This window comes from Mesoplodon densirostris, chromosome 16 (assembly GCF_025265405.1).
Source record: "Mesoplodon densirostris isolate mMesDen1 chromosome 16, mMesDen1 primary haplotype, whole genome shotgun sequence".
Taxonomy (NCBI): Eukaryota; Metazoa; Chordata; class Mammalia; order Artiodactyla; family Ziphiidae; genus Mesoplodon; species Mesoplodon densirostris.
Window position 1 is genome coordinate 47,994,117 of NC_082676.1, and position 25,056 is coordinate 48,019,172.

The 25,056-nt window shown below is 42.1% G+C and overlaps 1 protein-coding gene across 2 annotated transcripts in view; it reads right to left on the reverse strand.

Annotated features, from left to right (window-relative positions):
• LCMT1 (leucine carboxyl methyltransferase 1) overlaps positions 1–25,056 on the reverse strand; it is a 55,388-nt gene that overhangs the window by 19,507 nt on the left and 10,825 nt on the right. The window contains exons 2-6 of one of the 2 annotated variants that reach the window (XM_060078723.1): positions 15,557–15,648; positions 13,344–13,465; positions 12,655–12,687; positions 6,999–7,075; positions 6,040–6,101 (exon numbers count right to left, since the gene is read on the reverse strand). In XM_060078723.1, the coding sequence (XP_059934706.1) occupies positions 6,040–6,101; positions 6,999–7,075; positions 12,655–12,687; positions 13,344–13,465; positions 15,557–15,648 (386 nt within the window). The remainder of the gene's footprint in view (positions 1–6,039; positions 6,102–6,998; positions 7,076–12,654; positions 12,688–13,343; positions 13,466–15,556; positions 15,649–25,056) is intronic. The other variant, XM_060078724.1, reaches the window with a different exon arrangement.

Sequence of the window (25,056 nt, forward strand, 5' to 3'; positions counted from 1 at the left end):
TCCTTAAATAGTCCTAACTATTCTTGGATAGGGACAATTTAACATGCCGTAGCTTTTATCCAGGACATGGTTCCCAAGATGAAAACTCTCTTTGGAGTACACCTGCAGAGGAATGGGCTTTGGTCTCAAACAGCCCTGACAGCAAATGTCTGCTCTGCCAGTTCCTAGTCATATGACATACTGCTCACGCCTACTTTTAAGTATAAAATGCATACAATGGCAACCTCATACGGTTATGGCTAAGATTAAGGGAGATGTCAAAGTGCTGAGCTCCATGGATCCCAAACTGCACTGAGGTGCCCTGGGGTGGCACAACCAACTCACAAGGGCAGAACAGGATGTTTTAAATTTTTGAGGGAAACCCAGAGATACTCAACATGCACCAGACACAAGCAGACCACCAGCTCAAGGCAGTCACAGTTTCCACAGGAGACTTCTCTGCACTCCTAATGACACGTATCTCTGCAAAGCTGATTTCTCAGGTGTGACTGTGATGAAAAAGCCACTATTGCTCAAACATCATTTGCAATATTGCAAGAGGAACAGGTGGTAGTGTCCAATCTGGCTCCCAGGTGAGGTCATAAATGGCCCGACAGGAGCACATATCCCATTAGAAGTAACTGTGGTTATTTAAGAATGAAATTAAGAGAGTATTTGTTCTTAGAATGTAAGTGGCTGTTTTTTCAAATGACCAAAAAGTTGTTAGGACATAAATACTTACAATGCTTGAACCCAACTTATTAATAAACAGAACTGCTGATATGTTTTTTAACCTAGAGTCATCATGAAAGATTTACTGAGGCGCTTAGTAAAGGCAAGTGGGCATGCACTCCTTGGCCTAACTCAATGGTGGTACATCATGGAGGTCTTCTGTGAAGACCAGACCACAGATGATTAAATCCGGCAGGTGCTAAGAAGCTCCACCCAGATGAACCCAACCCAAGTTGCCAAGCTGCAGGATTGTGAGCTAAACAGACGGCTGTTATTTTAAGCCACATGCTTTGCAGTGGTTTGTTACAGAGCAAAAGCTCATATAGGCTTTAATTATCTGCCTCATTCAGCTCACACCTATGAAAGGCAGGAGAAAGTGGAAGATTTACACAATGTAACATGGTAGTTAAACACACACACACACACACACACAGAATCCACAGGGCATACAAGTCACGACCTCTTCCATCACCTCCAAGTCAGCATTTCAAGAGAGATGTGTTCCCATGTGCTACTGACCTGTAGTGAGTCCCATCAATCCCATTCATTATATGTCTTCAAAGACAGACTTATTATTAGGATTGCAAAGTGTTCCTTTAGGTCCCCAGATTTTCCTAGAACATTTTAGTTTAAAAATAAAAAAGCTGGGGCTTCCCTGGTGGTGCAGTGGTTGAGAGTCCGCCTGCCGATGCAGGGGACACAGGTTCGTGCCCCAGTCCGGGAAGATCCCACATGCCGCGGAGCAGCTGGGCCCGTGAGCCATGGTCGCTGAGCCTGCGTGTCCAGAGCCTGTGCTCTGCAACGGGAGAGGCCACAACAGTGAGAGGCCCACGTACCGCAAAAAAATAAAAATAAAATAAAAAATAAAGCTGGGATTGACATGTACACACTGCTATATTTTAAAAGGATAACCAACGGGGACCTACTGCATAGCACAGGGAACTCTGCTCAATATTACGTGGCAGCCTGGATGGGAGGGGAGTCTGGGGAGAATGGATGCATATACGTGTATGGCTGAGTCGCTTTGCTGTGCACCTGAAACCATCACAACGTTGTTAATCGGCTATACTCCAATACAAAATAAAAAGTTTAAAAAATTATAATAAAAAAAAAGCATTGTAAAATAAAGACAGCCTCAGGTGGATTTCTGGACCACACAGAAGTTTTGCTTGTTTGTCTGTCCATCTGTCCACCCAGGAGTACTTACTGAGCTCTCATTATGTCCTGGGCACTGAGTCCTGGGAAGAAACTGATGAACAAAAAGGCACGGTCCTGCCCCCATGGGGCCTGCAATCCAGCAGGGAAGATGAAGAGTGGACAAGTGTGGGAACACTACAAAGGGGGGTGCAGTCTTTTGGGAGCACATAACAGGGTCCCACCTCCCTTAGAAGAGAGTCCACACTACTTGGCCTGGCTGAGGAGATTCTGCAAGATGCAGCCCCGCCCCTTCTTCAGCTTCATCTTGAGCCATGCACCCCTCCCCACTGCCAGCTCCAGTCACACTGGCCTTTCAGCTTCCTCGCATGCTCCTTCTTTCCCTAAGCTTGCCTTGTGTGAGACAATCTCCCCCCTAGAGAGTTTCTCCTTCTTAAGGTTCAGCTGAGATACCTGACACCACTCTGAAATGCTTTGATTTGTTGCTCTTTTTACTTTATACTCAACCAGTTCCACATCGGAGTTGAGATGGATTACAAAGACACAAACATTCACTCATTCAAGCATTCAGGTATGTATTTATTCCATCAATAATCTCTGTGTGCCAGGCACTGTTCTAGGTGCTGGGGATATAGTAATGAACAAGATAGGAGAGGTTCCTGTGCTCTTGAGGCTTATCCCCTCAAGGAGGGAGAGATGGTGAATCATTAAACAAATGAAGAATCAAGATAGCATCAGAGTATTAAGAGCTATGAAGAAAATAAAAGAGGATGAGAGAAAACTATGCCTAGAGTAAGAGGTGGCAGCTGAAGTGGGACATGGGTGATGAGATGGAGCCCATTAAGCAAAATTAGGGGGAAAGAGTTCCAGGCCAGGGGAAGAGGAAAGGTTTGAAGGTGAGAGCAAGCTTGGCACATTCAGAGGACAGCAGGAGGGCAGTGTGGTGAGATCATAGTTACTGTAGTCGAAAATAAAATCGGGGGACTTCCCTAATGGTGCAGTGATTAAGAATCTGCCTTCCAATGCAGGGGACACAGGTTCGATCCCTGGTCGGGGAATTAAGATCCCACATGCCATGGGGCAACTAATCCCGTGTGCTCTAGAGCCTGCGCCACACCTAGAGAGCCTGTGTGCCACAACTAGAGAGCCCACGCACTCTGGAGCCTGCACCACAACTAGAGAGAAGCCTGCACACCCCAACGAAGAGCCCACACACCACAACTAAAGATCCCACGTGCCTCAACTAAGACCCAATGCAGCCAAATAAATAATAAAAATAAATATTTTAAAAAAAGGAAAGAAAATCAGGAAGCATCCAGACACCCAATTAACCATGTAAATTTCGGCACTAGAAAGATTGAAGCAGGAAAGTAATAGAATCTGACTTACTTTTTAAGAACTCATCCTGACTTACTTTTCATTGTGTGCTCATTTACATACTTTTAATTTCTTACCCTGTGCATAGTTCAGCTTAAGAAAACATCTATCATCGATTCTAAGATGCATATATTTTTCACATTTTCACATTTCTGAAATCTGGATGCATCTAACAGTCGATAATGTATCAGTTTAATTTGTCAGCACTTTTTCTCTCCTATTGATAAATAAATAGTGGTGATTCTTACAATCACAGCCCCAGGGGTTTGATGAAAAAGGGTAATTTTTAAATGAAATTTTGGTCAGTTTTATTATCATCTATCACATTTCTCAGATTTTCATTCACGTTTTTATTTATTTTTACTCAGATTCCTTTCTCAGTATGATGGCAAGATCAAAAACTATTGATATAAAGGACAAGACTGGAGAATTTACCCACATAAGACACAAACACAGATTTAAAAAAACAAGCAAAAGACTAAGAAAAAAATATACAATAAAAAAAGTTGACAAGATACTTCCCTGGTGGCGCAGTGGATAAGACTCCATGCTCCCAATGCAGGGGGCCCGGGTTCGATCCCTGGTCGGGGAACTAGATCCCACATGCATGCCCCAACTAAGAGTTCACATGCCACAACTAAGGAGCCCACAGGCCACAACTAAGGAGCCTGCCTGCCGTAATTAAGGAGCCCTGGAGCTGCAACTAAGGAGCCCAGGTGCTGCAACTGAGGACCCGGCAAGCCGCAACTAAGGAGTCTGTGAGCTGCACCTAAGGGAGCCCACCTGCTGCAATTAAGACCCGGTGCAACCAAATAAATATAAACATATAAACAAATACTTTTTTAAAAAAAGTTGACAAGAGGCTTTTATCAAAGAACATATCTGTATGTTATAAAGGGTTCCTACAAATTGAAAAAAAAAAAAGACTGGGGGGAAACAATGCAACTGAAGAAAAAAATGGGCAAAGGAAATGAAAGGCAATTTACAAAGAAATTCCTAAAGGCCAATAAAACTATAGAAAGATACTCTATCTCATTAGCATTCAAAGTTATATAAAATTTTAAAATAATGGGACATTGTTACAGCCCATCAGATTGGTAGAAATTTTTAAAAATGATAATATCCAGCATTAGTGAGGGTGTAGAGAGAGAGAGTCCTCATCTGCTCTTAATGAAAACATAAATTAATAAAATGTTCTTGAAGATCAGTTTGGTAGTAGCTATTAAAATTCAGAATGTACAATTCTCTGAGCTAGCAATTCCTGCAAATACGCACATATATATGTGTTTTCTACAACACTGTTGAATATAAAAATATAAAAAGGCAGCAATCTAAATGACCATCAGTAGGGAAAAGATTAAATAAAATGGACTTTCCATGCAGAGGAGTACTGTAAAGCCATTAGAAATAATGAGGTAGATTTATATATTCTGACATGAAAAGACAGCCATGATTTACTAGGACATGAAAAGAGCAAGTCACAAAACAGTATGCATAAATTATTTATTTTATTAAAATTACATATAAACCTATATTTATATATAGAAGTATAGATCCATTTGTTCAACAAATATATGTTACACTACAACATATATTTATTCAATGTATATATACATTCATTCAACAAAAAATTATTGAGACTTTTATGTGCCACGCACTGGATTATATCTGTGTGTGTACTTTATTATGTGTGACATTTACCTTTCTCTGGGTATACTGTTCATCTGCAGTAGAAAATACTCTGAACACTGGTTATCTTGGGTGGGAGAAGGGATTATGGTAAGTCTTTACTTTCTACTTCATATGTTTCTACATTGATGGATCAAAGTCCTAGGAAAGTACTAGCACATTCATTGCAGATAATCATTCTGACACCAAATACATAGAAAATTACGGTAGCAAAACTGTACAGAAAGCAAATAGGCCAGCAAATGGCAAAGCCTGAACAGCTTCTACTTACAACTTGTATAAGGGAAACAAAGGATGGGGGGAGATATCATTTTCTGTGGAAACTTTATTGGGAATCTGATCACCAGGAGGATGACTAAAGCACTGCGGTTGTGTAAAAGAGGAAGCGTATCTGATTGTCTGATGTTTGCTGTGCTATCTGTGTCAACCATCCGAGAAGGCCATCCTCTCTAAGCATGTTTTCTGACCCAAATTATTAATAAGGCCCTGGAACCTCTCTGTCAGATAGAGACTGAAAACAATGGAAGATTCTGGAAGAGTTTTACCAGAATTCGAAAGGCTTAGAAATGAGGAAAGTGGTGTTGTAAACATTCATAATTAAAACTTGAGGGGAAAAACTGACTGCAGGGGCCAAGGAGGTGACATAAACCAGGAAGCAGGTCAGGTGTAAGACAAGAGGGAGTGGTAGGGTCAGAACTGGAGAAGACACGACCCTTCTAAATGAAGCAGCCACTGCTCAATGACCGCCAGGTAGGAGCTAGATGTGATTTTTCCAAGCAAAACTGAAAATCAAGACTTTCATGAAAAATCTCCCATTTTTGAAATGTTCACAACTAATTTAAATTCTTTTTAAAGAGTGGGACCTATGGACATCTAAGAAGAATCACATCAAAACTGTTTTAAATTCCTTCATAGTAACTGTGGTGGAAGTGAAAATGTATCAGCAGAAGGATACGTGTATTCGTGCACACACACACACACACAAACAAACACACACACACACACACACACACACACACACACACACCATCTTTAAAAAGAAAAGGGGAAAAAGAGCAAAAATTGTTATATAGCCCAGGTTGTATTACTTAGGTTAAGGATACTTGCCCATTTGAAGTGTGTCCTCTGAATGTAAGTCTAAAATGGGTTTTGATAGGAGAGGTTTCAATCTGTAGAAGATGAGAAAAAGAAAGGTGAGTCAAGCAGCTCATTTACCGCTAAAATGCAGGCAACCACTACAGACATGGCAAATAGGTATCACTACTACTCAAAGCAAGGGCCACGCCAAAGGGTCATCTGTTTAATCACATTTGACCCTAGGCACATACAGTAAAAGTCCAGGGGATACAAGTCAGTTAGGTCAGCTAAGCTTTACACGGAGAATCTGATATCAAATCACAAACTGACCATGACATACTTACTTAGAAACAGCTACACACAGGTTAGCAAGAATTTTCCAAATGTTCCAGTGTTTTTAGTAACATTTATGTGATAACTCTCCCAATCAAAAATATGCAAAAAAACAGGGAATTCCCTGGTGGTCCAGTGGTTAGGACTCTGTGCTTCCAATGCAGGGGACATAGGTTCGATCCCTGGTCGGGGAACTAAAATCCCATAGGCCGAGCCCAAAATAACTGATTAACTTCAGCCTCCCATTCATTCATTCAAAAAATATTTACTACACATCTATTCTGGGCCAGGCACCTTTCTATACCCTGACGATAAGTAAGCAAAATACACATAAAAATTCAGACACAACATTGTTAATCAACTACAATCCAATATAAAAATTTTTTAAATTCAGATTATTAATCTACTCTAGGTCATTTTTAAAAATGTTCAGAGAAATTACATGAATGGAGAGAAGAGTCACAAAGGAGGGTATATTTTATGTTGAAGACTGCACAATATGTTGGAATGAGGGTCCCGGGGGCAAGAAAGAGGGAGGAGGGGATGAAAGGAAAGCAGTGCCCTAAAATGAGGTCTCCTGCCTCAGACCTGCCATCTACCAGGATCTGGATCTGGTTCGTCACCAGGCTCTTGCTTCCGGCCAAAGCCATACTTACTTGATGCTGTGCAGCTTTCTCGTGACTATCATTGGAAAGTCGATTTCAAAATATTTACTTGGTAGAAGATCTTCATCCTGAGAAAAAACACACAGTAATTTTTCTATAATTATTTATTACTCATACATTTACCTATCATCTTCATGTACCAAGTGCTAGGGGCCTGAAGAGCAATGGGATACTTACAGATTTAAAATCAGGGGAACGATATGGTAAGAAACGTACTTTTCAAGTTATTTGGTCTCAGCATAAAGAACAAATGGAGGGAAAAAGGAGCTTATTGTAGCTGCCCAGTAGACAAGTGACGGGGAGCCTGAATCAGGGGAATGGTCACTGGGATGTTAAGAGGTAGACTGGAAGCAGGACATTAAGAGTATTTCTCAAAAAAACAGCTTGATGTGCTCCGCAACAAGAGAAGCCACCACAACGAGAAGCCCGCGCGCCGCGACGAAGAGTAGCCCCGCCTCGCCACAACTAGAGAAAGCCCGCGCGCAGCAACGAAGACCCAATGCGGCCAAAAATTAATTAATTATTTTTTTTTTAAAAAAAGTAGCTTGAGACCTATTAGAGAGGGTCAAGAAACCAATGTGGTGGGTTGTGACCAGCAGTTTGGGGATGAAATAGAATAAAGTAGCAAATATCAGAAAGCATCACGTGGAATGAGGGATACATTTATTTTTTTCTGTGATAGTGGAGAATAGTGGGGTGGTAAACAGCAGGCACTCTGGAGCCTGGAGGGACAAGGTTCAAATCCCAGCTCCACCACTTGTTTGCTGTGAGGCCTTGGGAAAGTCACTAAACTCCCTGGGCCAAGGTTTCCTCATTTGAAAAGTAGAGAAAATAACACCTCATAGGGTTGTGGGGATTAATGAGGAAATACGTGAGTGACACTCAGAACAGGGCCTGCCCTTAGTAAGTACCATGTGTGTGCCCTTATTATTTACAGACATAGGTACATAGACGTGGGTCCTGGCTAGGGATGTACAGTTATTTTTTTTACTGTGGCTGCAGTTTTAAAAAGTGTGAAACACACACACACAGCCTGCTTCCCCCTCGTGCTTTTCCTAGCTTAGTCGGTGGCTACACGCCCATCCACTCACCTACTGGTCATGCTAGAATTCTCCAGCTCCTCCTTCCTGTCCAATCAATCACTCAGCCCGAATGTACACAAATATCAGATCACTATGTAATACATACTATGCAACTAACGTAGTATTATGTGTCAAATCATATGATATCGCTTATATGTGGAATCTAAAAACAATGATGCAAATGAGCTTATGTACAAAACAGAAATAGACCCACAGACAGAGAAAACAAACTTATGGTTACCAAAGGGGAAAGGGGGGAGGGACAAATTAGGAGTTTGGGATTAACGTACACACTACTATATATAAAATAGACAACCAACCAGGACCTACTGTATAGCACAGGGAACTCTACTCAATATTTTGTAATAACCTATAAGGGAAAAGAACCTGGAAAAGAATAGATATCTATATCTATGTCTGTTATCTCTCTCTATATATATATAACTGAATCACTCTGCTGTACACCTGAAACTAACAAAACATTGTAAATCAACTATACTTCAATTAAAAAATTATGTCAAGTATTGATATATTTCAATTTTAAAAAATCACTCAGCCCTGCTGAGTATTCTCAAATGCATCCTCTCCTCAGCTCTATTATCACCAGCTGTAAAGACTAAAACACCACCCCTTTCTGCCTGCAACAGCTCTTCACACCCCTAAGACTTAGCAAGAAACAAGGCGTTCCATAACCTGCTACTCTTTTAATACCCTCATGCCCACCTGCACTTATATCCCAGAAATAGAGAGCTACTTATTTTTAAAAAATTTAAAAAGAGGAAAGAAAAAGAAAGTTGCTGATATCCAGAACCTGGTGGTGGCTTCTTTGGTGTAGGATGGGATAAAGAAAAAGGAGGAGTAAGGATGTTTCCTTGTTTCTGTTGAGCAGACTGGCAGGTAAGAGCACCATTTACACAGACAATAACTAGAGATGAAGGACAGGTCAGGAGGGGCAGCAGATTCCCCCCCCCCACCCCAGGACAGAATGATGGAGGCAGAAATCATGAGGAAGCAGTTCCTGGTAGGAAGGTGACCCCTAAAGGCAAGTAACAGAATTGGAAGATCCACCCACACGGAAAATGGTCCTCAGTTAAAATTTCAGGGGGTCTGGTCTGGGGGAAGGAGGGGAAGGACAGAGAAGGAAGAAGAGAAAAAGAAAGAAACAAAACAAAGGGACAATACGGTTTCCTGACATCAGAGGAGACCTGGACTCACCCACCTTCAGCTGTTCACTCTTGGAATTGCAACACATACCTACTACCTGACTACAGAGCAGGGCTATGTAAAAGTTATCTGAAGACATTCAGAGGATGTGTTTAAAGTATACACAGAAATAACTTTCTCTAAGAAATTCTACAACACCTTTCAAGAACTTTTACTCACAAGGTATAGAGTGTTAAGAACAGTCTAAAATTCCAGAAGACCATGAGGACAATCAAAAGCAAATAAATGAAGGACAGCATAGTGTCCCACATCTCACACAGGACTTCTGACTTTTTTTTTTAACATCTTTATTGGAGTATAATTGCTTTACAATGGTGTGTTAGTTTCTGCATCATAACAAAGTGAATCAGCTGTACATATACATATAACCCCATATCTCCTCCCTCTTGCGTCTCCCTCCCCCCCTCCCTATCCCACCCCTCTAGGTGGACACAAAGCATTGAGCTGATCTCCCTGTGCTATGTGGCTGCTTCCCACTAGCTAGCTATTTTACATTTGGTAGTGTATATATGTCCATGCCACTCTCTCACTTCATCCCAGCTTACTCTTCACCCTCCCCGTGTCCTCAAGTCCATTCTCTACGTCTGTCTTTATTCCTGTCCTGTCCCTAGGTTCTTCATAACCATTTTTTTTTGATTCCATATATATGTGTTAGCATACGATATCTGTTTTTCTCTTTCTGACTTACTTCACTCTAAGACAGACTCTAGGTCCATCCACCTCACTACAAATAACTCAATTTCGTTTCTTTTTAGGGCTAAGTAATATTCCATTGTATATGTGTGCCACATCTTTACCCATTCATCTGTCGATGGACACTTAGGTTGCTTCCATGTCTGGACTACTGTAAATAGAGCTGCAATGAACACTGTGGTACATGACTCTTTTTGAATTATGGTTTTCTGAGGGTAGATGCCCAGGACTTCTGACTTTTTAAAGAGCTTTCCCAGGCAGTCGTGCACTTGATCCTCATAAGAATTCTGAATAAGGGGTAACCGAGGAAGGAAAGCTTACAAAAGGCACACCTGGAGCTTTTAAGAAACAGACATCCTCTTTCTCAGCTTTCAGAAACGGGCAAAATGGCTCTGGCAAGTGATGCTTCAACTTTTTATTCCATGATTCTCTGCGGCCCTCTGACACTCCACTCCCAAGTAGCTCGCATGGCACAGGAGGCAGGGGAGACACCCAAGGCAGGGCACAGTCACCGGGGGGAAGCCAGGAACAGCCACGAGGAAGGGTGGCCCTCAGACTCCAAGATCCAAGGTAGTCGACCACTTCACAGGCGGCCAAAACTGAGTCTGCTTCCCCTCCATACCCGACCCTTTGGTTGTACAGGAACAGAATTCAAGAGACACCAAGAAGTGAGGCCACTTAAAGGGTTTCACTCACCCTTTATTCTTTGCTCATGACAATACCAGCTTTCCCTCGCCCTGTTTTTGCCTGCTGCCTGAAGATGAGAGTCTTCAACTGTCCAGTCTTGGGCCCCTGAGATTATACAGAACAAGCTCACACAGTAGTGGCCCCAGAAGGCCTGTGACTCGCAACTAAGCTTCTGCTGGTGCAGCCGGGGGGGCCATCCCAGGTGGAAAGAGCACGAGACTATAAGATCGATGGACACGACTTCCCCTGCTCTTTTATAGAGGCGCATATAGCTCTAAAACAGGGATTAACAAACTTTCTGGAAAGAGTCAGAAAGTAAGCATTTTAGGCTTTGTAGGTCATAATGGTCTCTGCTGTAACTACTCAGCCCTGCTGTGAGAGCCATAGATAAGATGTAAATAAATGGGCATGGCTGTGTTCCCATAAAACTTTATTTACAAAAATAGGTGGCTGGCCAGATTTGGCCTGTGCAACCTCAGCTCTAAAAGAGCAAACAAGGGAATTCCCTGGCGGTCCAGTGGTTAGGACTCCGCCCTTCCACTGCAGGGGAACGGGGTCTGATCCCTGGTCGGGGAACTAAGATCCCGCAAGTACGCAAGCAGCCAAATAAATAAATAATAAAAAATAAAAATGAAAGGAAAACATCAAATCGGGGGGAAAACTCACAACAAAACGGAATAGACTTTAAAAAAATAATAAAAGAGCAAACAAGCATAACTTAAAAAAAAAAGAGAGAGAGAAACTTCAGATTTTTAAAAATCCCTTCAGATCAATACAATTATCAATAAAACAAAAAACTTCCACAAAGGACTTTAAGGCCCTGTGCTACTCCCCTTCCTCACCTTTGACAGAGAACCTTTTTCTTGGAAGGGGCACATAAGCCTCGGTGTACCTGGCTCAGAAATTAAAATCTCAGATTTATTCATTATTAACCTACCTACAAGATGGGGGAAAAAACCAAACCACATGACCAAGTCAAAAGGGTAAAAAGGAGGGATTTCTCCAGTGTCCCCTGTAATGCCGGCAGTGCACACACTCTTACACTACATTCTGTTCCAGTTGCTTCCACCACACCAGGGTCACGGCGTTACAGAGGCACAATCGACCCACAGAAAAGACTCTCCCGAACAACCACAGAGCTGTGTGCAGAGGAAAGAGGAAGGAATTGGGAGCTTGATGAGCTGGAGCCAATGTTGGTCCCACGTCCTAATGCCACTGGCTGTCCAATTTGGGGGAAGACACAGACTTTCAAAGCCCCACTTCCCTCGGATGTGTAAGCTCCCCCACCCAACACAGCTCTTGTGTTAACTTATGATGTCATATATGTAAAGACACTTCATAAATGTCAGTTATCTCACCTAGAAGGAAGAATGCAGAGGCAAACGATACTAGGGCCATGTTGAGGACACTGATTCTCAAGTAACAGAAAGGTTGGGAGCTCTGATGACCAAAGACCTTCTTATCAGGTGAGCTAATTAGGGACAAAATAGATAATGCAGGTCGAGTTATACCTACATACTCTCATCTATCTTGGTGTACACCTGCAAGAAATCTGAAAAGGGACTTCCCTGGTGGCGCAGTGGTTAAGAATCCGCCTGCCAATGCAGGGGACACGGGTTCGAGCCCTGGTCCAGGAAGATGCCACATGCCGCGGAGCAACTAAGCCCGTGTGCCACAACTACTGAGCCTGCGCTCTACAGCCTGCAAGCCACAACTACTGAGCCTGAGTGCCACAATTACTGAAGCCCGCTCACCTAGAGCCCGTGCTCTGCAACAGGAGGAAACACTGCAATGAGAAGCCCACACACTGCAAGGAAGAGAAGCCCCTGCTCACCGCAACTAGAGATAGCCCGCGTGCAGCAATGAAGACCCAACGCAGCCAAAAACAAATTAATTAATGAATTAATTTTTAAAAAGAAATCTGGAGAGATGCACATACCCATTACTACCACATGACTGACCTGACAGAAGAACCAAGAAAAATCTGTACAAACCTACAAAAAAAAAAAGAAAAAAGAAAGAAACTGCAATCAGTGAGATATTTGTAGGGAAAAGGTTTGGCAATAAAATCCAGCCCGGGAATCAGAGACCAGAACTTTAGTCCTGGTTCTGCCACTAACTAGACCCAAGTTTCCTTTCCTATGAGTGAGTATAATTACACCTGCCCTTGAACCCAAAGAGAACAATTGAGGCATCAAATCAGAGAAGGACTACAAAAGGGCTTTTGCATCATGTTATCATTACCCAGCCTTGCAAATCTCCAAATGGTACCTAAAACACTGCGATGCCTACAATAAAATCTTAAGTTATCGTCAAAATTACAAACGCGAGTGTTCTTTTGTCCCAGCAGTTCCACGGGTAGAATCCTTGCTCCTTCTCCTGGTATACTGCCACACATGCAGGGGAAATGTACCCAAGAATGTTTACTATAACCCACTTAGTAGCAGCAAAAGGTGAGAAACCACCCACATATCCTCACTAGGGCTCTGGTGAGATGAAGTATGGGGACGGAGGCAGTTGTGGGGCTGGCGGGCTGCAAAGAGAGGCGGGAGACAGGCTGCCACTGCACTGCACTTTAATCTTCTGAACCAGGTGAATGTCTTCAACAAATTAAACAACTGGAAAGAGAAAATGGGAAATTTTAATTTACCTTTAACCTCCAGAAGGTGGTATCCATCCCAGCCCCGAGGTTTAGAATTTGACAATTACATTCTGTCTTCCGTACAAATGCCTTTATAAGCTGGCTGACGCCATGGACTCGAGCAAAATATCCTAAGAGACAGACAGAGAAGCAAGCTATCGCTCGGTGACGACAGAAATAATCTCTGCAAAGCCCACGGTGTTAGGGAGAGCAAAACTACACGTTGCCCTTCTTCAGGGTCAGCATTTATCTGTAGACTTCATGGGAGAAATAATGACTTTCAAACTCTCTTCCATTTTTTTATTTTTAAAAAGCTGGTTGAACAACAATAAGTACTAGCTACTTAATGGTGGAATTAACGATCTGAAGAAAAATAGTGTCCTATACTTTTACTTAGGAAAGACAAGTGTTTTATAACAAAACATCTGATCTAAATGTTCCTCTTGTAAATGTGCTTTTTCACGGCTCTAGGGAAAGCTAATTAGTACTCTGGTAAAACTCAAAATTGCAAGAGCGTGTGGGAAATAATATTTTTAGGTCAGGAAATGGGCAGATGAATGTCAGTCAAAGCAAAGAAAACCATGCTTCTTATCTTGTTCCTTTCACCTCCGTCTTGTCTGGGTTAGAGCCTCTGTGTTTATAAAATGGCATCGCATCGCAGACAGCGGGAGGAGAGACACCAGCAAGTGGTGGCCTAATTAATGGCCTTGTTAAGCTCTGGGGTGGGGAGCTGGGACAAAGGAGATGGGAAACCCAGAAGGGAGACAGGAAGACAGTGTCTGTCTTGTTCTAAATGCCTGTTGCTCAAGGTGTGACCTTTTTCTTTGTTGTTGTTTTTCTTTTTTGTAGTACGTGGGCCTCTCATTGTTGTGGCCTCTCCCGTTGTGGAGCACAGGCTCCGGATGCGCAGGCTCAGCGGCCATGGTTCATGGGCCCAGCCGCTCCACTGCATGTGGGATCCTCCCGGGCCGGGGCACGAACCCGTGTCCCCTGCATCGGCAGGCGGACTCTCAACCACTGCGCCACCAGGGAAGCCCGAGGTGTGACCGTTTTAAGAACAAAATTTGAGAATAGCATTTAGAAACTTTATTGCCATTTGACAGAGAAATTTTATGTCTGGTGAGTGTGTTAATAAATAATTCGGGGAAATTCCCTAGCGGTTCAGTGGTTAAGACTCTGCGATTCCACTGCAAGGGTGCACGGATTCGATCCCTGGTCGGGGACCTAAGGTCCCGCATGCCACGCAGCATCACCAAAAAAATTAATTAATTAATAAAATAAAATAATCAATTTGATAATCCCTACCTTATAAATAAATAAATAATTTGGGCTTGTGTCTACATTTCATTTTCCTAGTAAATCATCTTTATTGTATATTACAGAATATCATCCACAACGGATTCGACTTGGGAGAAAAAAATATGTCTTCACCACAGACATCTGGGAAGCGCTCTCCTACTGGGCTGGAGGTCCCCAATCTAGAGATACAAACCGGGAGAGGAAGAAGGAAGGGGGGCTGACGTGTCGCCTGGGGCACCGAGCCAGTTGCCGTGGTGGGTCCCTGTCTCCGGAACATTCGTTGGGAAATCTGTCTCAAGAGCTGCGGAGGGAGGCTTAAGAAAGGCCTCTTAGCCAGGCCTTGCCCAATCTAACTGATGCCTGGATTCACCCTCAGCTCAAAGTAACTACCATGTCCTTCTTCTCAGGAACAACCATTTACAAATTCCTTTGCCCTTCTTATAGAACCCACCTATGGAATCCATCTTTAGGGCCTAGATTCCCCACACATACAAGAATTACGTTCACTGGTCAGTTTCTCAATCTGGCTGAAACTAAGTCACACTCCTGTCTCAACTCCTTTGACTTCCTTGATGGAAATTACTTGCAGAACCTAATAGTGTTACTAACACTTTAATAGGGCAACAACAACAAAAATAATCCCTTATGTGAACAGACAGCTCGCAGTAAAAGATATATAAATGGCTTTCATAGTAAAAGATATGTAAATGGCTTTTATACTACTGTGAAAACCATTTTTCACGTATCAGGTGAACAAAGATGAAAAGTTTCATAATACACTGTGCTGGTGAGGAAGTTGGGAAACGAGTACTTTCATACACTGTTGAAGACAGTACACCCCGGAACTCTCTTTTTAAGAATGAATTCCTAAAACCTCAGGCCTCTCAGCTGATGAGATGTCGGGGAAGGAGATGGTCACTTGCCTCTGTTAATTTCCGGGGCCTTCCTCTCTTTAGATAGTCTCACCAAGTGCTGGATGTAAGGGTCCTGCCAGTAGCCAATGCTCACTGCAAACCTGAGAGATGAAAAAGGAAGCAGGTGAGTAGAGAGTAGGTTCAGGCCAGGTTCCACGGCCACGTTCCCAGGAACCAGGTCAAGGAGCCACAGGAAATCTATTGACCTCAAAAGGCCAAATCATGCAACTAGAGATCATCATACTAAGTGAAGTAAGTCAGAAAGAGAAAGACAAATACCATATGATATCACTTATATGTGGAATCTAAAAATATGATACAAATGAACCTATCTATGAAACAGAAACAGACTCATGGACACAGAGAACAGACTGGTGGTTGCCAAGGGGGAGGGGGTTGGGGGAGGGCTGGAGTGGGAAGTTGGGGTTAGTAGATGTAAGCTATTATATACAGAATGTATAAACAACAAGGTCCTGCTGTAGAGCACAGGAGACTATATTCCATATCCTGTGATAAACCATAACGGAAAAGAATATATTTTTTAAAAAAGAATGTATATCTATGTATAACTGAATCACTTTGCTGTACAGCAGTAATTAACACAACATTATAAATCAACCATACTTCAATTTTAAAAAGGCCAAATCACATTTAATGCTCCAGCATGAGCTTAAACAGATTCATCCATCCACCTCTGCATTCACATACACTGCCCATCACATCTCCCACCACGACCATTTCTTACCTCTTCCCCCTTATCACTAATTCCTTTCCCAGGACCCTAAACAGCAAATAACCTCACCTCATACTTCATACAGAAGACCTGCAACCAATTATTCATTCAGCAAACTCACTGGCCAGAGCTAGCCAGATAACTCTGCTCAACCAAGTTTTGTGTCCAGGGGAAGGGAGACCCAGAAATATCTGGCAAACGTCACTAACAACTACCAAAGTACTTCTCCTGACTTCGTATTAAATACTTGTCCTTTCATGTCCCTTAAGGAGGTCACAGTGGGGAAACTAGGAACAAATAAAACAGCTATAACTTGGAAAATGCTAGGGTAGCCCAAACTCTCTCTAACCCAGTCTACACTACAAGCAGTTAAAGTTGTAGTGTTCCAAGCCTAGGAGCTGAAGCCCTGATTACCACTGGAAGTCTCCTGGCGACCATGAGTGGAACCAGCCTTAGGACAAATGAGAAGTCAGGGAAGGAAGCTGGATCCCTAAGGCCACATCACACCCCTGTGGGCCTGGAGCCTTCTCTACCTGGCAACGAATACTTAGTGAGATAAGAAACATCTTTACCACTTAAGTCAAATTGAGTCAGGCTTCTGTTACTTGCAGTCTTAAGCATCCTAAGTGATATCCTGAATAATACATCCATTTCCATGTTGCTTGATAAATAAGCTGAAACTTAAGGTGGCTGGGTGTTTGTGTGTTTGTGTGTGTGTGTGTGTGTGTGTGTGTGTGGTGTCACCCAGCTAAGCTCTAAGCTCCCAGAGCACATATTACATCTTTCCGTTTCTTCATATCTACCAACAAGGCTTACTGCTGCCTTGACAGCAACAGGTGCTGAATTCTGCACAAACATGCCTCCTCCAGTCTCTCGCATCCGCGTTTGCACATCCACAGACACCCACAACAAAGCACATATGTTCAACTACTCAAGGCAGCAACTCAACACAGAAACACACAAAGTACTAAGGAACACAATTTGCTATAAGCCCAGACTGTCCAAGGAAAACAGCAGACCCACAGAGTTTTACAAACAAACTTGCTCAGTTGTCTAAAATAGTGCTTTTCAGGAATTCCCCAGCGGTCCAGTGGTTAGGACTCTGAGCTTTCACTGCTGAGGGTGAGGGTTCAATGCCTGGTCAGGGAACTAAGATCCCGCAAGCCACACAGAACGGCCAATAAAATAATAAAATAAAATAAAATAGTGCTTTTCAAACAATGAGTTGTGACCCATTCATATCATAAAATCAATGTAATAATTTGCAAATCTCCCTTTTAGAAAATGAAGTCGAACAGAGTAAAACAGAAAATAGCACCATCATTCCACATTGTAAGAGTGTTTTGTGAAGCTTTTGTTTCAAGTGTGTGTTGGGGGTGTAAGTGCCGTGTGTTCTCACTGTGGGTGGCAGTTTGAGGAACGCTGATTTCAAAGGAATCATCTCGCGCCATCTAGTGGTAAAAGCCATATCTGCAGTTGAAGCAAGGACGGTAGACCAGTGATGAGAACACGCCTCGAACAATTTAGAGCTTGGAAGGGATCTTAGTCAAGCCCAACATCCAGAGCAAGAATCCTTTCGACAATATGGAGCCACTGTTGACTACTCCCCACAGAGAAGGCACTCACCCCACTGCGAAGAAACTCGAACTGGTGAAAAGCTGATCAATTTGCCTCCCTCTAAGTGCTCCTTGTTGGATTTATTAGTGCCCTCTCGGATAACAAGGAGCAGTTTCTATTCCTCCCAACTCTGCATTATCAGTTGACTTAATATTATTGATTCGGTCTAGCAATATTTATTGAGTGTCTGCTAAGTGCCAGGCATAGGGTTACAGTGGTGAACAAAATAGAGAAGGGACAAAGACAGAGATTATGACAAACGAGGGATATAATGGTATGGTGGATGGAGGACCTACTTTAGAGGTGAAAAGGAAGACCTCTCTTAAAGGGCATGGCTGAGTCAAGTCCTAGAGAATTAGGGAAAGGCAGCTGTGCAAAAGGCATTCCAGGTAGGAGGAACAGCAGATACAAACACTCGGGGGTGGGAGTGCACGTGGAGTGTTCTAGTAGCAGGAAGTAGGCAGGGCGGCCGGAGAAGAGTAAGAAAACAGGAGAAACTGGAGAAGAGGTTGGAGAGAGAAGCAGACTCCGGTCACACAGGGCCTGGCAGGAGCCTGGGATGATCTCCACAACACACTGGACGCGGTCAGCGATGTACAGCAGTACAGAAAGGTGGGGAGATGCACGGACATAACACAAGGGCCCCCGATCATTTGGGGAGATGCCTGGACATAACACAAGGACCCCCGATCATTTGGGGAGATGCACGGACATAACACAAGGACCCCCGATCATTTGGGGAGATGCCTGGACATAACACAAGGACCCCCGATCATTTGGGGAGATGCCTGGACATAACACAAGAACCCCTGATCACTAGTTCCCATGACTCCTACTTCTTAATTTTTCCAACATGTGTCTCTCTGCAGTCCTCAAATCTAGATGACTGCCAGTGGTTTCCATGCCTTCGAGGAAAAAGGCTCACTGCTTTGTCTGTGAGAGTGGCCAAGATAAAAAGATGTACAACACACTGCTGCAAAGAAGGAAGAGGGTGCTGCTGGGCATTGCTGCTGGGAGCTCTGAACGGAGGCGGGCACCATGATTCAGCCGAGCAGATTACAGTGCATCCACACAATGAATACTAACAAGTCATCTGAAACGTAAATTAGAAGAACTGGGGACGGCAAGAGGTTCATGAAACATAGGCTATATTTCATTATATCCAGGACACCACCAACTGTAAGACTGAAAAAAGAAATTAAAGGGACTTCCCTGGTGGCACAGTGATTAAGAATCCGCCTGCCAATGCAGGGGACACGGGTTCGATCCCAGGTCTGGGAAGATCCCACATGCCGCGGAACAACTAAGCCCATGCGCCACAACTACTGAGCCTGCGCTCTAGAACCCACACGCCACAACTACTGAGCCTACACACCGCAACTACTGAAGCCCGCATACCCTAGAGCCTGTGTGCCGTAACTACTGAGCCCGCACTCCACAACAAGAGAAGCCACCGCAATGAGAAGCCTTCACACCACAAGGAAGGGTAGCCCCTGCTCGCCGCAACTAGAGAAAGCCCACGCACAGCAACGAAGACCCAACGCAGCCAAAAAATAAAAATAAAGAAAAAAGAAGTTAAAAAACACTGCCAATTAGTTAATGTTTTTCTTATCGCTTAGAATTTTAATTTTGTGGTTACTGAAAAAGCTCCTTCATTGGGACAGAGTGTCATCATCTCTCTCTCTTGTACAGACAGAAAAAGGAAAAGGTGAGTGAAGTAAGCTGCTAAGACTTCACGGTCAGGATGTCTGTGCCTTTCGACACAATATCAACCTCCGTGCCAAGGGCGTTGGCGAGGATACATTCCTTAACAGATCTCCACCATCCTCTCTGAGATTTTCTTCCAAGCAGCTAACCCTCACCCTGGAAGTTTTGATACTGGCTCTTTCTTGATCTCATTAGAAGGTATCAAGGGATGATTTCCAACAGCAATCAGGATCTGGGTTCTTTCTTCAAATGGCCCTTAAACAGTATGTAGACTAAAAGCACCAGGGACTGTGGTCACAGCTGCCCAACCATGCCATACCAGCAGAAATAACCTCCATGCCTGCTTGCACAGGTAAGGACACCTCTAACAGACTTGACAGTGTCTGCAGGACACATTGAGAGTAAGTCACATCTGATTTCAGAGAGGTTAAAATGCAATACCATGTGTGCTACAAAATGGCTCAGATAGTATTGTCACATCTAGATAACTGAAATCAATTTGTTGTACACCTGAAACTAACACAATATTGTAAATCAACTATACTTCAATTTTAAAAAATAGTATTGAACTATGAGGAACCACCATTGCCTATGATGACAAGGGACTCGCCAGATGTCAACATTTAGCAACGGAATAGCTAACAGGGGAGGAATAGTTGCCTTTTTTTTTTTTTTTTTTTGGCTGTGCTACACGGCATGTGGAATCTTAGTTCCCCGACCAGGGATCAAACCCGCACCCCCTGCAGTTGAAGCGTAAAGTCCTAACCACTGGACCACCAGGGAAGGCCCAATATCTGCCATTTTTAAATGATGTTATTCTATTTCTTTTTAAACTAAATTAATTATTTCCATCAAAAAGATAGTATTGTCTTCACAACAAGAGCAACAGTAAGTTTGGATTTCATAAACAAACATACAAGGCAAATATTACACTAGGAAAAATATTTGTAACAGGTCACAAAGTGCTAATATCCTTACAATATAAAGGACTCATAAATTAATATGGGAAAAAACTAATATTCCAGAAGAAAAAGAATGGGTAAAGGACAAAAATGAACCATTCACAAAAGAAGAAAAACTGACCAATGAACATACAAAAAGCTCAGCCTTATCAATGATTTTTTTAAAAAAGCAAAATGAAAATGAAAGCAAAAACAAGAGAGCAGTACTGCTCTTATCAAATCAGCAATAAAACTGTTTTAATAGAACCTGGCTTTGGAGAGGAATGAGGAAGAGGGCCCTGGAGCACCAATGTCCAAACTGGAAACTGGCACGGTCATGCTTCAAGGCACTGTGGCAACAGGTATAAGAAGCCAGAATAACGTGCGAACACAATAGCCAAACAGTCCCACTTCTGGGATTTTATCCTTAGGAAATAACCAAGAATGAACACAAAGATTTTTTTTTTTTTTTTTACAAGAACGTTGTACCTGGAGTTATAGTATCAGGTCGACAAAACAGGCCACAAGATTATATGGACAGGACATTCCCAAGTTTGTTAGAATGAACGTACACATATATATAAAGAGTGCCCAGAGTAGATACCAAAATGTTAATAGTGGTTATCTGCACACCCCAATACTGTGCACCCAATTCTGTCACTTCCACGATCGTCCTCTGCTTCCCAAATCCAGAGAACATCCCTTTCATTTGAATATCTTGATTTCATGTTTCAAACCCAGAATCAAAGAATCAAAAATCTCAGATCTGGAAAGACCCAAAAGATTTATTCAATCTTCATTCAATCACTACTGCTTTCAAAATGTTCATGACACTCACATACCACCTGTTCAAAGTAATGTCTTTTTTTAAACATTTATTTCATTGAAGTGTAGTTGATTTACAATGTGTTTACTTCTGCTGTACAGCAAAATGATTGTTATACATATATATATATTTTTCATATTCTTGTCCACTATGGTTTATCACAGGATATTGAATATAGTTCCCTGTGCTCTACAGCAGGACCTTGTTGTTTAACCATCCTATATATAATAGTTTGCATCTGCTAACCCCAAACTCCCAATCCTTCCCTCCCCTGCCCCCTCCTTCCCAATGTAATATGTCTTTAAATAAACTCAATTTTCTTAGTACTCAGGTCTGATGTGTTACCTAATATTTTCTTCTAACACACACTGTAACGAATACCTAACCATTAACATTTAAAACATCTATCTGTGTACCGCCTAAAACCATCTCACATTCCTCTCATGGGAAACAGTGATCTGGCCCAACCACCAATTCATTAAAGAGACATTTACTGATTCTGTCCTATTTGCATAAGTATCAGCTGTAACAATGGGAAATTCATGTGAAGTTGTGAAACACCATCCAATAGGCATTTCTTCATCTGAGGATTCAGGGACTGGGAAAGGCCCTCCCTGTCTCCCTGACTATGAGGGTCAAGGCTGGGGCTGGTTTATTTCACTTCTCCTGGACACTGACTGCGTGCTTACCGCGTGCCAGGCATCATTCAAATGCTCGACAAATAGGAACACATTGAGCCCTTGTAACAACCCTAAAGTAGTTTGCCCAAGCTGTGGAACCTTTAGGGAAATTAATTTGACTGCTTTACAAACCTACCTACCCACCTGGATTTAGATCCCTCCCCCAACACTTCAGTACTTAAATGATACATATCTATCGTGTGTGTGTGTGTGTGTGTGTGTGTGTGTGTGTGTGTGTACTGTTTAGCTGCTTATAGATACATATGTATCTGTATGTATGTAAATCCATATATATGCAATTGCAAAAATCAACTGAATATTCTCAGCACTAATTTTCAAGTTTGGGATTTTAACTGCATACTTCTTGTGGTCCTCCAATTTTTAATTTTATTGTTCTTCTACACCTTTTAGTTTCAATTTTTGGTTTCTATTTCCTGTTGGTTTTATTCTTGGTTTATAAATGGAAGATAGGAAGCAAAGTCTTAAGGGCAATAGACTCTGTACCTAAACAGAGTCTGGATTTGCTTCCTTCCTTGGGAGCTCTTGAAAGCTTCTTTTTGTTTTCCTAAGCAGATCGGCAGACCTTAAGTGTTCAATCATCTAAAAAACTGGGCCTGAATAACTAAGAAGACTCACAGGCTAGTTTCCTCCCAAAGGAGACTACTGGTATTGCCTTTTGGCTTCATCTAACATCTAATTACTTTACAAGTAATATGATCTACAATCTACTGTCTGTCTTGTAAGCAGTCACTGAATAGTGGGCAAAGCGCAAACGGAAAAGGAACCTACATTCACAGAGAGTGAAATAAGTAGAAGAATCAAATCAGTCCCCTTGGTACAATGTCCCATATCTAACTTTTTAACCAAAAAAACAGAAAATGTAATTAATAAAATTAATACAGAACACAGTAACAGGATGCCATGGACCTGAATAATGCTGATGTACTTTTGAAAAAAATAAAACATTTAAGAACCTGTATTCTGAATATTTTCTCCAGTCTGAGGCTTGCCTGTTCATTTTCTCAGTTTATCTCTTTATCTTTTGTAGTTAGGACTTTTTGTGTTCTACATACTAAATATTTACCTACCCAAGGCTGCCAACGTATTCCCCTATGTTTTCATACAGAAGCTTTACGGTTCTAGCTTTCATATTTAGGTTTATGATCCATCCCAAATTAGTATGTGTGTACAGAATAAGGTCAGTGTTCATTCTGTTTCCACCTGAATACCCAGTTGATCCAGAATTATTGGTTAAAAAGACTTTACTTTTCCCCACTGAACTGCCTTGGTACTCGGGGCAAAAATCAACTTACAGCACCGGTATAGGTCTATTTCTGTTTCATTGATCTATTTTTCTACCTTTATGCAAAGACCACATTGTTTTGATCACTGTAGCTTAAGAGTGGGTATTAAAATTCAGTAGATTAAGCAGTGTAAGTTCCCCAACTTCACTCTTCTTTTGAAGATTTTTTTGGGCTAGTCTAGATTTTTTGTGTTTCCATATACATTTTAGAATCAATTGTTAATTTCTTCAAAAAAGATGGCTAGGGTTTTGACTGGGATTTAGACAGTTGGTTTTTTAATGTTATTGTAAATAATATTTAAAATTTTCACTTTCCTATATGTGTACATACATTTATAACACATCTATCTGACAAACAATTCCTATACAGAATATATAATGAACTCCAACAAGTCAAAATCAACATTATCGTTAGTGAAAACGGGCAAGGGCTTGAACAGACAATTCACAAAAGAAGATGCAGGAATGGCCAATAAGCACACAATAAGTATACATCTGTCACCAGGGAAATGCCATTTCAGACCTTAATGAGATGCTATTTCACACTCACTAACAATACTGAATGTTTAACAAGGATATGGAGCAACTGGAGTTTTGATACATTGCTGGTGGGAAGTGTAATCTGATAAACCACTTTAGAAATTAGTCTGGCAGTTAAATGCATACCCACCCTGTGACTAAGCAATTCTACTCCTAGATATTTATCCAAGAAAAATTTCAGGCGTATAAAAGAACATTCATTGCAGCTTATTCACCATGGCCAAAAACTAGATACAACTCAAATGTCCATCATCAGGTGAATGGATGAACAAATCGTGGTACATTCATACAACACAAAAAGGAGCAAACTATTTTACCCTGAGAAAGCTCCTCTCCTTGACCAAACTCTAGCCAGGCTCCTCTGAGACCTCCTCTATTAGGCATCAACCTTGGCCTATAATATAAAGACCTGAGCAAACATTAACATAGTTCCTAACAGCTCAAGGCCACACCGCTAGGGTGTCTCTAGTCCCCCTTAGCATGCCTGCCTGAGAAAACTCAAGGCTGCCAAAAGAACTTACTGTTGGTTCCAGGCAACACCTAAAGATAGGGCCTCCCTGTCTCCCAGCTAGCAAATCCAGATGGTTTCTGCTGGACCAACACCCCCTTTTCTCATTTTCTGTAATTTTTTCTCTGATTCTACTGAATCCCTGCTCGGCCCCCTCCTTCCTCCCTCATTTGCCCTTTAAAACACCCTCTGTACAAATCAGAGTTGAGTTTAGTTCATGCTGGATTCTTTTCCCTGTTGCAATAGTTATTACTGATTAAAATCTGACGTTACCACTTTAGCATCCGGCTCTATCTGTGACAACGGGTGTTTATCTTTGACAACGTGTACAACATGGATGAATCTCAAAGAACATCTTGGGTGAAAGAAGACACAAAAAGAATGCATACTGTATGATTCTGTTTATATGACATTCAAGAATAGGCAAATCTATGGTAGCCCGAAACAGCAAATGGTTGCTGGGGGGTGGGGGAGTGGTAAGGAGACTAACTAGAGACAAGGGAACTTTCTGGAGTTTCAGAAATATTTTGTATCTTGTTTCGGGTGGTGGTACACAGATATATGCAACTATCAACACTCATCAAACTGAATATTTTATTCTGTATAAATCATCTCCCTCTCCCCATTCCCCTTCTCTCTTAAGAATACCTGAGG